This window comes from Gastrolobium bilobum, unplaced genomic scaffold, assembly GCF_033153095.1.
Source record: "Gastrolobium bilobum isolate Gb01-03AN ecotype WA unplaced genomic scaffold, APGP_CSIRO_Gbil_v1 utg5539, whole genome shotgun sequence".
Taxonomy (NCBI): Eukaryota; Viridiplantae; Streptophyta; class Magnoliopsida; order Fabales; family Fabaceae; genus Gastrolobium; species Gastrolobium bilobum.
In genome coordinates, this window is record NW_026896577.1 from 174,371 (window position 1) to 192,376 (window position 18,006).

Here is an 18,006-nt window from a genome sequence, read left to right on the forward strand (position 1 = left end):
CCTTGGCCAGTTTCCATCTCACACTACCGAAGTAGTTCACTAACCTGACATCATCAAGCTTGCCTACCGAGATTAGGTTCAACCGCATGTCAGACACATGCCTCACATCCTTCAACACAAGTCGGCATCCAACATCTGTGGTCAGAGTTACATCACCGACACCAACAATCTTACTGGTCACTTTATTTCCCATATTCACGACTCCAAAATCACTACCTCGATAAGAGGAGAAAAAACCTTTGTGTGGAGTAACGTGGATGGTTAATATTTTCAACTCACTTATCAATGGCGGGTTAGCCTGTCCCGTCCTATTTTTGGCAGGTTAAATGAGATCGAAACAGATTGGTGCATTTTGCCATCCCTATAAAACTGCATAGCTTTTTTGTTTTCAATATGTTTTATTTTAGGGAGCATTTCATCTCATGTTATAAGAGATATTCTTCTCATGTCATAGACCTAACACATGCTGGGTTCCACCATATGTTAAAAAGTAAATAAATAAAAGACACATTTGTCTATGTATCTATAACATAAGATAACTCTCTCCTATTACATGAGAAAATAATTTCTCTTTATTTTATTTTATGAGCTTTCAATAAGTTTTATTGGGCTTGCTCCGTTCTGACAAAAATATATTTGACAATAAAATTAAACCACACGTTTAATGTAACAATAATAACTTATTTAGAGTAACTTAAAGTTTATGGATGAACTATGAAGTCTCACTTTAGCTGTATATTATAATTTCAAAAAATGGGGAATAAAATTGATTTTCAACAATACGCTGACATCCTTTTATGTTATCAGCACATCTGACAAAAAAAAAGGTAATATGAAGTCCAAAGCATAATAATGTGCAAAAAAAAAAAAAAAAACTAGCCTAGCAATATAACCATGATATAAGGATTTTAATATATTTAAAAATATAGGGATTTATGTACCCAACCAAAAAAAATTATTATGAACAAATAAGTACAAAAATAGTAGTATCGATCGAAAGACAGAATAAATTATATGAAGTGAACGAAAGTTGATTCAATTAATAAGAATAATAACATCAACGAAAAAATTATGGGGTTATCTTTCCTAATGTTATAGGAGGGAACATTTTGTTTTGTGCACAGATACCACACCATGGATCTTATTATTTAGGAGGGAGAAAAAAAATTAAAATAAATCTCATATTTTTTTCGAGTCTGATGAAAAATTATATTGTGTCTTGTAATATAACACTTATATTTTCCAAAAATTATAGGTATAATTTTTTACTAGTAAATTTTCATGAGTTGTTGATTATCATTGTTAGTCACCATTGATGCAACAAGTTCTTTCCTTTTTCTTAAATTCTGTTACCATAAAAGGAATTACATTATATATTAGCGTGGATTACAAAGAATGTGCTGGAATCTCTTGGTTAATCAATTTTAAATTAATATTGTTGCCGCACAAGATATTTCAAAAAAAAAATCTGACCGAGAAGTCAACTCTCGGCTTTGTCACGTTTACGGAATTTATCCACATGGTTGCTTAGCATAGAAGCAAATGAATATACTTGCACTTTATTTACTTTATTATGTTTAAAAAAGATTATGCTGAATTCATACGTAAAATAAGAAAAAGGAAAAAGTTATAATTATAATCTATTTTTATTTATAATTTTTTATAATTATATCTTAATCGTTTATTTTCTTCAATCATTGATTATTATTTATTGTAAATTAATAATTAACTAATAAATTTAATTTGTGAAAATAATAACTGATGATTGACGAAAATCAATGGTTAAGATATAGTCGTAAAAAATTATAAATAAAAATAAATTGTAAAAAATATAGACAATTTATTAAACATAAAAAGTTTCAGAATATAATTAAAGACAACGCATCAAAATTCAAATGCTCTACGCATTGTGATTTTTCAAACCAAAAAATATTAGTAACCATTAACTTAAGTGTAGTAAGTAGTAACTAGTAAGTACCAAGTAGTAATTAGTAACTTTAAAGAAAGTCAATGTAATTGTCGAATAAAAGATGAGATTAGAGTTTCTCATGGAAATAATTTTATCTTTTATATATATATAAAATTATGTAGAGCTAATTTTTTTTTTGCTCTTCATATGGACCCTACACTCTTTTATATATGTATAGAAAATAATTTATCTCCTATAATATAAAAAATATTAAACTCATAAAAGATATCGCAAAAGCAAGTATTGTTTTCTCATATGCTCAAAATTTAAAGGTGGTAAAATAAGTTCAATTTTTTGGGTTAACTTGTTAACCCATCACAAATTGTGGGTTGGGTTTAGGTTTTTATTTCGACAATATGTTTCAACCCACTCCGCATAAAATGGGTTAAAACATGTTCAACCTGCTGGCTTAATTATTTTTTTTATGGCCAAATAGTATTTTATTCGTCATCTTGAACTATTGTGATATCAAAAAGAATTATCTTAGTATTTCTCTAAAAAAATAAAGAAGAAAATACATTATATACGACAAATATTATTTATATATGGAGGCAAAAATGAGTTTCCATAAACTATCTGATTTAATACTAACATACATTTAGACTTGAGATTAGAAAAATAAGTGGGTGTGAAATGAAATTAAATAACATTATAAAATTTGTAAATTATAATTTATTTTAAAATTTATTTATTTTTAAGTGGGTTAACACGTCAACCTGCCATAAAATATGGCAGGTTAATATTTCAATCCAATTTCAAGAGGTGGACCGACCTGCCCTGCTCCATTTTTGGCGGGTTATGGTAGGTCGGGCCGACCCACTTTGTCACCTTACATAGGTTATTGGTCTTAAGGAGGGTATGAATTGACCTGAACTGAAGTTTGGTCGAGTTGAAAGGTTTCAAACTGAATTGTTTTTATTTTTACTGAATTGGTCTGTAATGTCAGCCACTCTCAAATCAATGATTGTCCCCATAAATCAACATGTGACTTTTTAGCGTATTTTTTTTAATTCATACATTTCATGACAAATTTTCCAGTAGGTCACTCATCCCATAATTGCTCATAATCAAGCATGCTTAACTATAAGGTTCTTAAGTTATGGGCTACTGAAAAGTTGATGCATCTTGTTAGTATAGGTAGTACGTATTAAATCCTTTAAGTCATAATCAATTATATTGTCTCATACATGCATAGTCTTTGGATCCTTTTTTTCGGGTGTTAGTTTGATTCATTCATGTACCCCAAGCTAGAAGTCTGCTAGGAACTGCTCCTTGTCCGTGCCTCATATCTTTTGTACCAGGGATCACTCCCAGCCTTCGTAGCCATTGGGATGTTAAACGATCTATGTTTCAAAACCACTTCAAAATCGATTCGAATATGTAAACATGTTCTAAACTGGTTTAGAACCAATTTTGAAGTGATTTAGAACCGTTTTTTGAACAGATTCTTTTGGTTTGATTTAATTTTTAAACTAGTTTATAAAAACAATTTAATTCTCAAAATTGATTAAAAAATATGATTTAATTCGATTTGGTTCAGTTCGATTTGGTCATTTTGTGCATCCCTTGACACAATGGTGGATTTTGACAAATTTTGAAGCAATGGCAAAATAGGAAATAAGATAATGTGCTGTTAAAAAAATAAAAATAAGTGATGTGTAATACAGAATTCAATAATTTGAATTTGAAGTCTTTGGTTAGGGTTTGTGTTCTTTTTGTTGTAAAATAAAGCATTTCAAAAAATTTAGATGGTATATAATTTGGAAGAAAATGTAAAAAATCTAAATGTAACAAATAGTCAAAAGAGAATTTAATATATCTTTGAATTGATTTATTTTTAAAAATAGATTATTTTATAAATATGAAACAAATTATGTTACTTGTGCAATGCAGGAAATAATATAAATTATAAAATATAACTAATAAGAAACAATTATTTTAATTTGAAATCGGATGCTATTATGATTAGTATTTCATGTAAGATGTTAATCGTGCCTTTTGCTTTGTAGTTAGTGTAAAAAAAAAAAAATGGTCCTTCTTTGCGGCCTTGAGACTCCTCAAATAATGAGATCGAAGTTCTCAATTATATTTCCCTCCAGGAGTAGTAGACCTTTCATGTTAAATAAAAGATGACATGGTCATGTGAGGAAATTATAACCATACAAAGGTGGATGAATGGTGATAAAGGAAGAGAAAGAAAAATATAGAAATAGGTAGTTATAAAATCATCACCGTTGAGTTACTTTTGTAGGGTTGTGATTTTTTCACATGACTATGTCATGTTTTATTTAACATGAGAGGATCCATTTCCATTTTGCTTCTCTTATCCCACTGCTCAATGTTGTAATTCCATTCTCTTGGAAATCGTTGCTATTGTTTGGTCCGCATAAACAATAGTCCTCATTGGAATGTTTACACAAGGATGTACATTTTAGTTATCAAGCCTTGCATTTAGGCTTTATTTTCATGTATCTCGATTGCCTTTTGAACCTTTTTATAGTGAATTGTAAAATAATATATCAATTTAATTCCTTTGCAAAATAATTTACCGATATAATGAGAAAAAATTTCGATCGAATTGGTAGGTGTTTTAACTTCTAAGACACACATGGATAAGTGCACATCTCACATAACAAATGTGCATGGAGTAAATGCACCACTTAAACGTGCATGGGATGAGACACATCTTGGATGATTGTGCAATGTGACTTGATCATAGTCATCCAATTCACCTACCAACCAAGTATCGCATTGGGTGGAAGCGCGACTTGCAGGATGTTATCATATGGCATCATCCCTATCGCTTCTCGTATATGTAGATACAATGTATGTTTTGATGATTACAAAGCGGCAACAACAAAAAGAGAAGAATATTAATCAAGAGCAAAAAGCATCAGCCATATGTGGATATTGAAGATGTATGATGTGGTCACACAAGAAGAGTAATGACATATCAAAGTAACAAGATCCTTGGATCAAGAGCAACAAGGAATAATCAGAAGAGCAACACCAAGATCAAAGACAACAAATCATAGACAACATCTAAGAGAAGCTCAATATCATAACCATGGTGAAAAATGATCAAAATCAACAAACTGTCAAGCATTGTCATATCCAACAAGTCAAAGCATCAAGCTCAAGTAAAAATCCAAGACACAAGACATGAAGCTAAGTCTAAAATTATATTTAGAATATATCTCTAGTACTTGAATTTATGTGAGGGTATATGGTAGATTGCATTGCATGAGCTCAAAGTAAACGTGTTTTTCGAATTGCATAATCATAACCTTTATATACTTGAATTTTTTTTGAAAAACCCATGAAAAAGATCATTGACATATTTTATAACTTCAGAACATATTTATCAAGTCAAGATATTTCACAAAAAGTGGTTGAAAGCAAGCTAGAACATATTTGAACTTAAAATTTGTTGCATAATTTTGCTACTGCATTCCATACAATTTTTCGTATCCAAGATGATGGATTTGGATCTTGTGTTCTTCATAGAAGTTGTAGATCTTTCTTTTATCTTTCTAGCAAGAATAAGATCACATAAATCCGACAAGAATAGCACAAATTAAGCCCAAAATATGAAGAAAAAAATGTTATTGTTGTCAAATTTCCAGCCTTCCAATAGGTTGGGAATCGATTCCCTGAACATGGGAATCGATTCCCCAACTAGAAAATCGATTACCATTATGTGGGAATCGATTCCCTCTTCCTGAAAAGGTTTGGAATCGATTCCCTAAGTATAGGAATCGATTCTCCCTGCAACAGAAAGCCTATAACAGCTAGTTTTGCTAAAAATCACTATAATTACATTCCTTATGACCATAAAATGATAAGGTCACTATTCCTACCCATCTTAAGAATGAATTGAGAGCTTCTACATTATCATTTGCATATTTTTTCATATCTTTCAAAGATCAAACATATTTGAGCTCATATCTTGAAAATCCATATACTCATACTGCTTCAAGTTGTATATCCACACTTTGGGAGTGTATATTCATTTCCAAATATTCCCTTCCTTGTATTCTTGAGTTGAAAGGGTTGTGAGACCCATTGTTTGAGAGGTAGCCAAATACCTAAGCAAATTTGGAGTGAATTGTAAGGTTGCCAAGTATCCGTAAACTTGGAGATTGTAAGGTATCCAAGAACCCGAAGTCTTGGAAGATTGTAAAGGTTTGTCAAGCACCCATGAACATTGACCATTAGTGAAAGAGTTGATTAAGCAGCTTCAGTCTGGACGTAGGTCGCAAGTGGTGTGACCGAACCAGGATATATTGTGTTTGCAATTGTCTAAACTCTAAACTTTTTATTTCTAGCACTTTAATTGCTTTTTTGATATCTTGTATGTGCTAGAATAAGTTCTATAATTGTGATATATTATATATTATGGATTGTTTGAATGTATTGATTAGATTTTCACATATCAAAGTTTGCTTGAAATGATTATTTAGAAACTAGAAGGGGATTTTTACGAAAATCTTGTAATACTCAATTCACCCCCCTCTTGAGTATGGAAGCCACATTCCTAACAGTATATACTCCCTATCCCCTTTATTATATAATCCCATCACCTTCAGAATTCTGAATTTCATTCCACCTTCAATCTAAGCTCAAGGTATGCGTTTAAAGGTGAGAAAAGAACAATGCATATTATATGTGGTAATGAGATCATGGAATGAATGAGAAAATTCAACAAAATTTAGGGTAGTTGATATCAAATTATTTCTCAATTGATGGCTAGATCATACGCAAATGATGGTGAATACATTCGTATATCGAGATTAATGATGATGACAATGTAGATATCATAGTAGATGCATTTGAGGATCAATCCACTAAGAGATCTACAAAAGGGTTCGTTGAGTTATACTGGGACATTGAATGTGTTGAGAATTTGTTGTTACTAATTCAGCCACTTAATCTTAATAACAAACAGTATATTGTTAATGATGACAGATATGCATAACCATTTGTACCTCTACCATCTTTCATCCTAATGACTAATGAAGGAGGATGAAGATGACTCAACCTAGATGCTTGGCGAAGATGACAAATGCAATAAGGATGACAAATATGAAGACACCCTTCTAGCTGCTGAGGAGGATGATGATCAGTTAGGTAGTGAATATGATGGTGATCCTAATCCATAATAGGTGGAGACCCATGTTCATAACTCCCCTCAAGTTGCATCATCAACAGGAGTCTCTAGGTATCAAAACATGGTTGAAGATTAGTTGACAATTGAAATATTTATAACTGTTTTTATATTTAATTCATTCATACATCTTATTTAGATTTGTATATGTAGCCAATAATATAACTCCATTTTAGAATGACATTCTACATTACATATATATTAATTGAAAGCATCCAAATGAAGAGCTAGTTATAATGAAAAGGAACATTAGGATCCATAGTAGGGTCTCATTTGTCACATCTCCTACCGCTCTAAAAAAGGTTTAAGCTTAATAATCCAAGTACCAGATGTCTCACCTCGAAGGGTAAGGTCGTATATGCCATCTAGCTTACCAATAGCTTTTGGGATTGAATGTTGCATCCCAAACTAGCATGTAACCTTATTTGGTTGGTGCCACTCCACAATGTGAAAAGTTATAATCGATGTTACAGGTCTCAACAACATCTAAGACTAAACAATTGCACCCAATAAATGGTATCCAATATGTGGGTACATAACAATCTGTTTATAAAAAAGGGTTAAGCTCGTAGTGTATTAGTAGATAGAAAAGGTCCAAGCCCATAACTGCAACCGTTTAAAGCAATCACCCATTTCCTTTTGAGTAGGGTTACTCGTTTGACATAGCTCCTTGAAAAGATTTGCGACTACAAGTATTGTTGATCCCTAACTATAGGTGGCGGTATCCTTAAAATTCTATCCAAATACGTGGACATATCATACAATGACCTTATTCGATGACTTATCACATAATAAAAAACCACCAATAAGGTGCAATAGATATGCGTGCGTGTATAGTAGCTCCTACTTTGGATCACCTCGTTCGTTACCCAATGACCATAATAATGGTCTAAAAATGAAATCCGTAAATAACCTCTCTCTAACTCTTGTGGCAATAGAGCGAGGCACAACATCTCATGAATGACCTCATTCTAAGGAGTAGATGTAGTACTTATCACAAGTCAGTCATATGTGGACAAGACAAGTATGGCTGCCATATCCTATGAAGTTATAGTGCACTCACTTTACGACATTTGGACTTTTTATTGGTTGAGATTGTAATTTAGTAGTGTTGAAGAGAAATAGATAAAATAGACATTTAAAAAGGTAGGCACAATATCCTTTCACATGTTATATATACCAAAAGTGCGGTTAAAAATATGGGTATATTATTCCAAAATTGATATTTCACATCTTCTAAACCCACAATTATTAATAATCATATTAATTGGTTAATGGATTCATAATTTTTTAATGCTAGGAAAAATTATTTATTAATTTGTTAATCAATTAATATATGATGTTTAAAAAAATAAATTACATGAAATCACTTTAAAAACTATCATTTACTTTGAATTGGAATAAGTAATCCCTTCACATGATGATATTACATCAATTAAATATAAGGGAATATGTCTATCTTTGTTGTTAGAGAGACATATTCTTTCCTACAAACCCATCAAATTTTGTGCCATTTTTTATTTTTTTTTTAAATGGGGCCCACATGGTGTTGTCTATGTTGAATAAGAGAACAATCTCCTGCAACAGGAGACTCGCAATCTCTTTAAATATATGACAAATTCAAGATCAAGATATCTTTGTCCTTAACCCCTCCGTTAATAACTATTGTTGTTATTTATTTATTTTTTAAAATAGATATGAAAAAGTAAGTAATGAGATTTGAGTTTAGAGATGGCCTTGTTCGAATACTGTTTTTAAAAATAATTTTTTAATTTTTAGAAAAAAAAAACTTATTTAATAAGACTTCTTTAATAATTTTTTTTTATTTTTACTTTTAGAAACAGTGAATTATTTTTGTTCTGTATTTTAACTTTTAATTTAAAATAAAAAATAAAGAAAACACCTATTTGGATAACAATTCTATAATAAACAGTTTTAGAGCACGTGTGATACAGGAAAAAAAAATTTTAGCCGAGAATCTTAATTTTTAAAAATATAAATTTTATATTCAGTTCATAATAATATCCGTAAATTTAAAATTAACAAAAATTCAAATTCTCGATATTTTTGAAGAATCTCCGCTTATCAAACGCCCCTTTAAGAAATAAAAAAAATCAGAACAATCAATTGAAATTCCTTGGATGAAGTAAGAGGTGGTTGTCCCATTGTACTGTTGTAGTCTGTAGTGTGCACAACGTTGGTGGAAATTGTCAGAAGATGGGAGGATGTTGTGTGAGTCTGACGTTGTTGTTCAGCCTATTCCCATTTTTTGCAATCGCACTAGCTTCTTCTCCGTGCTCTGTCACCGGTTAGTTGTTGTGCTTACTATGTTGCCTTCTGGTCTTTTATATGCTCTTTTTCCCTTTGTAATTTTTTTGGATTCTGATTTTTTTTCCTGATACCAAATACTTCATAATGCATCTCTGTTTCATTTTATGTGAATAGGTTGCTCATTTTTATGTGAATAGTATGTGTTCGATGATTGGTCTCAGCATCATGACCAACTTGTGCTTGCTATTCAAGCATTCAATTTCAATCTATTATTCGTGTCTTATGTATTTTGATCATTAAAAATAGCATGCACTTCTGTGGTGGACTCTCGCAAATGGGTATATGATTCTTCAGAACAACAAATGATAATGAATCCCTGGTTACTATTAAGCCTTTTTGGGTGTGAAAAGGATCACGAGCAGCGTGGTCACTGGTCAGTGAGATTAAGTTTGTAACGTATCCACATGATCTTCATCTTCATTTATTCTTCCAGATGTTTGTTTTCCATACCAAATGATGATTCCCCTATGTTTTTTTTTCTTTAGTAAAGTTGTTAAAATGTTTCTGGTGATGTCTGCATAAATATGCAGGATTACCACTGGTGAGAAATATCAGTGAGATTCCTCAGGATAACTATGGTAGGGCAGGTCTCTCACACATAACTGTTGCAGGTTCAATCTTGCATGGAATGAAAGAGGTATCCAACTTAATTTTTTCGAGCATTTCTTTCCTTTAAACATATTTCAAGTTCATAATTTTATTTGACACAAAATATATCACATGACAATCATAAATTTTAGTTATTACTAGAATATTAAATTGAAGAAAACATGCTGTCAAATTGTCCTACATGATAGGTTTCAAGTAGTAAATGTGAAGAAAGGAGTTAAATAGGCGAGCGGCAGATTGTGTGTAATACTTGATGGTTATGCCTTTTGTTTATCAGAACAAAAGATTTGTTGTTGATGAAGTTGTACTGTTCTTTTTCTAGTTAAAAGAGACTGGCTTTTACTAGAATATTTCATAGTCCAAAACTGCTCATTTTAAGGTGTATTCAATCTTGTTTGGCAGCTATCTGTGTGGTCAATGATAGTTCAATATGTTTATATATTATCACATTCCAAACTTTTGTGGAACAGGTTGAAGTATGGCTTCAAACATTTTCACCAGGAACACACACCCCAATTCACAGGCATTCCTGTGAAGAAGTTTTCATCGTTCTCAAAGGAAGTGGCACTCTTTATCTTGCTTCAAATTCACATGGAAAATACCCTGGAAATCCACAGGAGCACTTTATATTTCCAAATAGCACATTTCATATTCCTCTTAATGATGCTCATCAGGTAAGCCATTTGAATAAGTACTGTGAGATTTCCCAGGCATTAATTTGTTTTTGGAAAAAAAATTAAGAATTATATCTTATAAGTTATAACCCAATCTTGTGAATTGTTTCTCCAGTATAATTGATTGGTTTAAGGTGCACCTTTTGATGCATGTGGTATGCCTAAGCACACTAATAATAAATAAAATTTTGAATGTCAAGTATGGACTTTTTTTATATGTTATGAGTTGATCTCAAAAAAAATAGAAGTAGACACGTTTTTAATATCAATATTAAGTATGGAACTATATGTTTTCAACAGATCAAAACTTTGTTAAAGGGAAAGATAAGATGTTGTGGATGCTATATGAAATTTGGATATGTAAAACATGGTATGGCTATGACTAATGCAGATACATTGTTGCTGAGTAAACGAAGAGAGTGATAACTTGATATAGTAAAGCTATAGCGCATGTCTTTATTATTTGGTGACAGTTCTGCTTTTAGTGTAGGGAGGGAGACCACATGTTGGGGTTTACGTTGAAACTTTTACTTGAGATAATATAACAGGCTAGCATGTAGAGTTGTAAACTGTAAACTGTAACACGAGCTAATTGAAAGAGTTCAAGTTTTGGTAAAGGTCTGTGTGCTGTGTCAAATGATGTCCAAATAAATGCAAGTTGGTCGAGTAAAGTAACTCTTGGGATTTTATTAGGAACTACCTAGTTCCATCTCCATTGTTTATACTCCAACCCATGTGTCAAATCGATGAAAATCAGGGTATCATAAGATTGTTTAGAATATAAAAAGTCACACATGCCCAACAAAAATGAAAATTGTGTTAACATTTCAGAGAGTATTATTAGCCCATGAATGATGTACATTTCTTTAGATAGGTTAATACATTTCCTACTTTTTCTTCGATTATTTATTACTTATTCAAGGTTTTCTGGTTCCCTGTGGATTTTTATATAACTCTGCATTGCAGCTTTGGAACACCAATGGGCACGAGGATTTACAAGTGCTTGGTATAATATCTCGTCCACCGGTTAAAGTGTATGTGACTTCTATTACCATTCTCTTCATCTTCGTACTTGTAAGTTGATAGTGGTAACTCTTGGCCTGGCTCTTCAAAATATGGCAAACTGCTGAAGCTCTTTGTCCGTATTGATTAGTGTGAAAGCATTCGTATTTCCGAGTAACTTAGGAGATGGTATTTCCAAAAACACTTGTATTAATGGCAGTTTTTTTATACAATGGGGATGGTACCTTGGCTTTTCATTTTCCGCAGGTTAAGTTGTTTTCTTCTCATGCTTTTTATATGTTAATGGCAGTTTTTTATACAATAATGGAGAAATCATATCAAATGGATTCACTGAATTGCGTTCTTTTGCCCATATCACATTGTCTTTGTGTAATCTGTTCTATAGTCAAGCAAAAAGAAGAGGTTTACTGTGATGTTTGTTTAAGAATCCATAAGCTTTTCTTTTTATGCTGTTAATGATTGAATTGAAGTACACCATATTGGTTAGTGTTAGAGAAATATATACAACCATTATTATGTGTCTGGTGAGAGACGGTTGTTAGTTGGTGATTCAACCCAAATTTTTTTGATTTCTTAAATATTTTTGCGTAGAAATGCATCTCTATTATTCTACACGGTTGGCAGGATGTACATTTTTAATTATGGGGCAGCGATGCAAATATCTTTGTTTCTTTTCATGGTTTGTCCTTATTTTTCCTCCTAGCACTCTAATTACTCATTATGAATGTTTTGGTCATTGACTAGGTTTGTGTACGAGGACTGGTCCATGCCTCACACTGCAGCGAAATTGAAATTCCCCTACTACTGGGATGAACAATGTCATCAAGAACCTCCAAAAGACGAACTATGACTTATAGTCACGTTTTACATATATTTAATCACTGAGATTTTCAATCGCTGTAAAGTATTTACTTAACTAGAAATTCAAAATTGAGAAGTTAGTTTCATATTGTTTTGTATTATATCACTGTTAAATCAGGAAAGACTTGAATATTTTATCCGTTTCTTAAATTGTGCCACAATTTGGTCAAGATGATTATGCAAAAGAAAAATAAACAAACAAAAGACTATTTAAAAGGGATGGAGGTATAGCAATTTTCGGTACTCATACAGATTTTTATTTTTACCATTGGATACTAGATCTAAATGCGTCCAACAATCATTCAAGGGCCAATAACACTGCTAAACCTTCAAGGTACCATATAATTTGCCTTAAAATGAGTACATTTTTTAACACAGGATGTAAAACTTGCTACAATCATAAAGGAAATTTTTCATCTTTCCCCCCCTTGAATACTGATCCCTTTTAAGCAAAACATAATCTACAATTCATACTTTTGGCTAAGATCAAACGAATAATAAAAATTGCTCCATAACCACAAAATCGCAATGCCAAGGTCTAACTTTTCTTTTTTATTTGAGCTTCTCCTTTCAGCCTCTCTTAACAGAACTCCAAACGAAGCATGTCGTGTATATCAAAATTAAGAGCAAAGCTGGTATTAATAATTTCCTCGATGATTTCCAATGTCATATAGAAACTCAAAGTATCCAGTAATCAAATTATCTAACAGCATCAACAACCATGCAGTGTATTTTGTTGTCTCCATTGCAGTGTAATTTTGCTCTTCTTCTTCTTCAAGACTTGCAGAATTTGATTGGGCCGCAAAACTTGTGGATCAAATTGGTTCGCTTAATCCGTTGCCACGTCAGCTTTGGCTTCAATATGTTCCCCAACCCATATGAATCCATTAAGGGGATGTTTGTTACTCAGATTATATTGAAATTCCTTGGAAAACTTCATATGGAAAATTAAAATGTTATGTTTGGTTGCAACAAATGCAAATCTTTCCCTGGTTAAAAACTTGCCTGATTTTTGTTGCTATGTGTAAATTGTTGTACAGTTATGTTGTTAGAAAACCCAAAGTTTAGGTGGGATAATTTTTTGCATGGAAAAGTAAAAAAGCAACTAAAATAATATTGACCAAATTAACCCTACTTTTTGTGTACTAATTTTGAAAAAAAAGTAAAAGTGGGGTTATGTTTGTAAAATAACCTACATTCCTATTACTATTTCACAGTCAACCAAACATCAATTCATTAAACTTAATCAAATATTCCTGGGATAAATTTTGATCAACCAAACACATTTTTGTAACTTATCCGGAATAAAATATTTCCAATTACATTCTGGCAAAATTATTTTCTCAATAAATTTTTTTTTTCTCCTGTACCAAACGCCCCTAAGTTACAAGTGTAAGACTTGCGAACATAATCCAGATAAATTTTAAGCAACCATAGTATTTAACAAGTATTTTAAGCACCTCAAAGAATTCTCCGCTTCCCACCCTTTGCTACTTTATGTAACTGATTATCCCTTTCTCAAGATGGGAAACAAAAATCACGTCAAGGAGTTAATATGATTTACGAGGACTAGTACAAACCTTTTTGAGGCTTTTTGACCACTATAGTTTTTTTTTTAATAATTAATTACCAAATTAATTCTATTTATAAACTATTTCAAAAATTTAACCTCTTCAGAAAACATAACACCAATCTGCCCCTGTTTGACCGTTGACCATGAAGCCTACCCGGGTACACCCCTACCTACCCGGGTACACCCCTACCTACCCGGGTATATTTTGAAATTTTTTACCTACCCGGGTACACTCCTCCCTACCCGGGTATATTTCTTGAATCTGAAATTTTTTTGAATTATGTACCCGGGTAGATAGGGGTGTACCCGGGTAAATAATCATAACCTGTTGAGTGGTAAAGTATAACACGGATGCTTTATTGCATTCAGTTTCCGGGTTAATTTCTTTTTGCAATTTCTTAAACATCAGATCTACAGGTGGAAGAGGAAAGCTTGTGGCGTAACCCTTGATCCACGAAATCGGTGATGGGTTGGCGAAGTGGTGAACGAGTGTTCGGGCATGGTTAGGTTCTTGAAGGGAGAGAGGGAACAAGTAAAGAGCACATCTTTGGTGTTTCTTATAGAGCGTCATATCCAAAATGCCAATCTCACATATGACTAATTATAGTAAAATAGATAGGTTACTAATAGATAGGTTAATGACCAAATTTCTTCGAGGGGACACTGTGAGTAGGGGTGTTAACAATTGACTCGTTTATATTTACATGCTCCATTCTATTGATATACATATAATTGTTTGAATAGCTTCCAGGACAATCTCGGAACACAGCGAGTCCAACAAGCTTCAAAGTGAGAAACCAACATGTATAGTTCTGCACCACATAGATGGAATACAAAGTAATATCTGTATTCTCGAAATTTACCCGGGTACACCCCTCTCTACCCGGGTAAATAATTCAAGCAATTTCTCAAGTACGAAGAACAATACCCGGGTACACTCCTCCCTATCCGGGTAGACAAAAATTTTCAAAAAATACCCGGGTAGAGAGGGGTGTACCCGGGTAGGCTTGGTGGTCAACGGTCAAACATGGGCAGATTGGTGTTATGTTTTTTGAGGGGGTTAAATTTTTGAAATAGTTTATAATCAAGGTCAAATCGGTAAGTAATTAATAATAAAGGGTTATAAGGGTAAAAAAGCCCCTTTTTGATGAGGAAAGTGAAAGATCATATAAATATGATTAATAGGTTTAAATAATACTTGCAGGTCATAAATAATACTTGCAGCCCAACTAACATATTTCCAGTTTATGATGTTTCAGAAACCGGAAAGACCAAAATTAACCTTGATGAGGAAAGTGATAGAACAGAAATATGATTAATAAGCAAATAGTGATAGTTGAGTTGGTGAATAAGAGTTAAACATTGAAAAGGAAAGAGCTTCATTTCGATTTCCACATGCCACTTTTGGGAGGGCTTAAAATCTTTATACTTGATCTGCCCTATATTTCGGATTAGTCTCATAGTCAGCTCAGGAAGTCGAAGTTTATAGAGATACTAAGAGAGCCTAGTCGACTCAAAGAGGTAATTATGATATCTTTAAAAATAAAAATAAAAATATGATTAATAGGTTTAGGGCGGTTTCCTTAAATATGGAGAGGATAACAAAGACAGGGATCAAAGCACAAGATCCTTAAATTTTAGCATTTGATTTACTCATGCATGTTTTAAAAACATTTTAATCAAAATCATTGTGAACCGGAACTAAACCAAAAAAAGTGATAAGTGATTGTTTTTTTCTTCAAAATAAAACTAAAACTTGCATTGATCGTTAATGAGAAAAACTATCATTCACCAATAGTTAACCAAAATTTGACAGCATTTCCCTCCAATATAGGCAAAAAATATGGAAACCATATAGAAGATCTCTTAAAAATAAAGATGATTCATTTTGCACAAAGATTTTGGGACAGTACTACCAAATTGCAACAAATATGGCAACCATGCTTGATATTGATACGTACTAGAAATTTAAGAGAGGCTTTTTATATATTCCCTCCGAGGATCATTCTCTTCCCTACAATTAACCTCACCAACCAACCTCTTTTTCCTTTTGTCTGTCCACCACCAACAACAACAACCATTTCTAACCTCCCTCCAAAAAATCTCTCAAACCACAGCGCACGCAACAACAATGGCTCCTTGACTAACCCCATTTTCCAACATTAACGTAGAAAGGTAGACGGGATGGCCTTTGGGAAGAATAACTCACCACCACCATATTCCTCCCCATTCCTTGGCCTCCTGTCTTTCCTGCTTTTCATATTATCATTCCTAACCAACCACAGCCATGTTGTTGCCGCCACCACCACCACCGTCACCGCCGGCATTCACCTCGACGTTGTCCGAAAACCTGCCCCGGATGTCCCTATCTTCAGGGAAGCCCCTGAATTTCGCAATGGGAACACATGCAACGAGGAAAGGATCCACATTTCCATGACATTGGACTCAAACTACCTAAGGGGAACCATAGCTGCTGTTCTCTCCATTTTGCAACATTCAACATGCCCAGAAAACGTTGAGTTCCATTTCCTTTGGGCAAGGTTTGAGCCTCAAGTGTTCTTCAGCATCAGATCAACCTTCCCTTACCTCAAGTTCAAAATCTACCGTTTTGAATCAAATAGGGTGCGAGGGAAAATCTCAAAATCAATTCGTCAAGCATTGGACCAACCTCTAAACTATGCAAGAATCTATCTTTCTGATATACTACCTGGTTATGTGAAGAGAGTGATATACCTTGACTCTGATATTGTGGTTGTTGATGACATTGCAAAGCTTTGGGAGGTTGACTTGGAGGGCAAGGTATTGGCTGCACCAGAATATTGCCATGCAAATTTCACTGAGTACTTCACAGATTTGTTCTGGTCAGACCCGAAGCTATCAAAGACATTTGAGGGTAGGAATACTTGCTATTTTAACACAGGGGTTATGGTAATGGATGTGGAAAAATGGAGGGAAGGTGAGTATACACAAATGGTGGAACAGTGGATGGCAGTGCAGAAGCAAAAGAGGATATACCATTTAGGATCTTTGCCTCCTTTTCTTCTTGTTTTGGCTGGGGAATTGAAGAGTGTGGATCATAGGTGGAACCAACATGGGTTGGGAGGGGACAATCTTGAAGGCAAGTGTAGGTGCCTGCATCCTGGGCCTATTAGTTTGCTTCATTGGAGTGGTAAAGGCAAGCCTTGGTTGAGGTTGGATTCAAGGAAGCCATGCTCTGTTGATCATCTATGGGCACCATATGATCTCTATCGTCCAAATACACATTCTTTGGAAGAATGAATAATGGACACAACACAATATATATGGGGATGTTGGATGGGTATGGGTGGTAAGGAGCATCACATCACATGGGTCATTGGGAAGGCTGGCAAATTAAATAAAATAAAAAAAATAAAAAAAATCAAGTGAGAGTTTAATTTGAGAGGGGAGGGAAGAAATTAAAACAACAAAAGAGGCAAGTATACCAATAACCTATTGTTAAAATTAAAACTTCATTCTTTTTAATTTTATTTTCTATTTTGTTCCTTTGAGAATTTGATGAGGGGGAAAAGGTTGCCAAATTAGATTGATAAGACTTGGTTGAAAGTGTGTTGTCACAAAGGGAAGGGAGTAATAACAAATGCATAAGCTTGTTGAAGTTTGGCGTGGAAGAAAAGGGAAAGACCGGGCTTTGGGAAGTACAATGCTTGGAGCGGTGTCGGTTATGTGTTTTATGTTATTATATTTTCTGGGTTTTTTTTTTGGATTGAATAAGTACATTCCTTGGGGATTGGTTGTGGATGATGGTATCATTTGCATC

General features: G+C 33.3%; 2 protein-coding genes across 2 annotated transcripts; both read left to right on the forward strand.

Annotated features, from left to right (window-relative positions):
- The first annotated feature begins 9,282 nt into the window (after positions 1-9,282).
- LOC133300695 (auxin-binding protein T85) lies at positions 9,283-12,764 on the forward strand. Its single transcript, XM_061500269.1, has 5 exons — positions 9,283-9,444; positions 9,998-10,104; positions 10,547-10,750; positions 11,717-11,784; positions 12,518-12,764. The coding sequence occupies exons 1-5, from the start codon at positions 9,354-9,356 to the stop codon at positions 12,621-12,623; spliced, it is 576 nt and encodes a 191-aa protein (XP_061356253.1). The 5' UTR covers positions 9,283-9,353; the 3' UTR covers positions 12,624-12,764.
- Positions 12,765-16,391: 3,627 nt separating this feature from the next.
- LOC133300693 (probable galacturonosyltransferase-like 4) lies at positions 16,392-17,486 on the forward strand. Its single transcript, XM_061500267.1, has one exon. It carries the CDS (start codon positions 16,392-16,394, stop codon positions 17,484-17,486), a length of 1,095 nt encoding a protein of 364 aa, XP_061356251.1.
- The last annotated feature ends 520 nt before the right edge of the window (positions 17,487-18,006 follow it).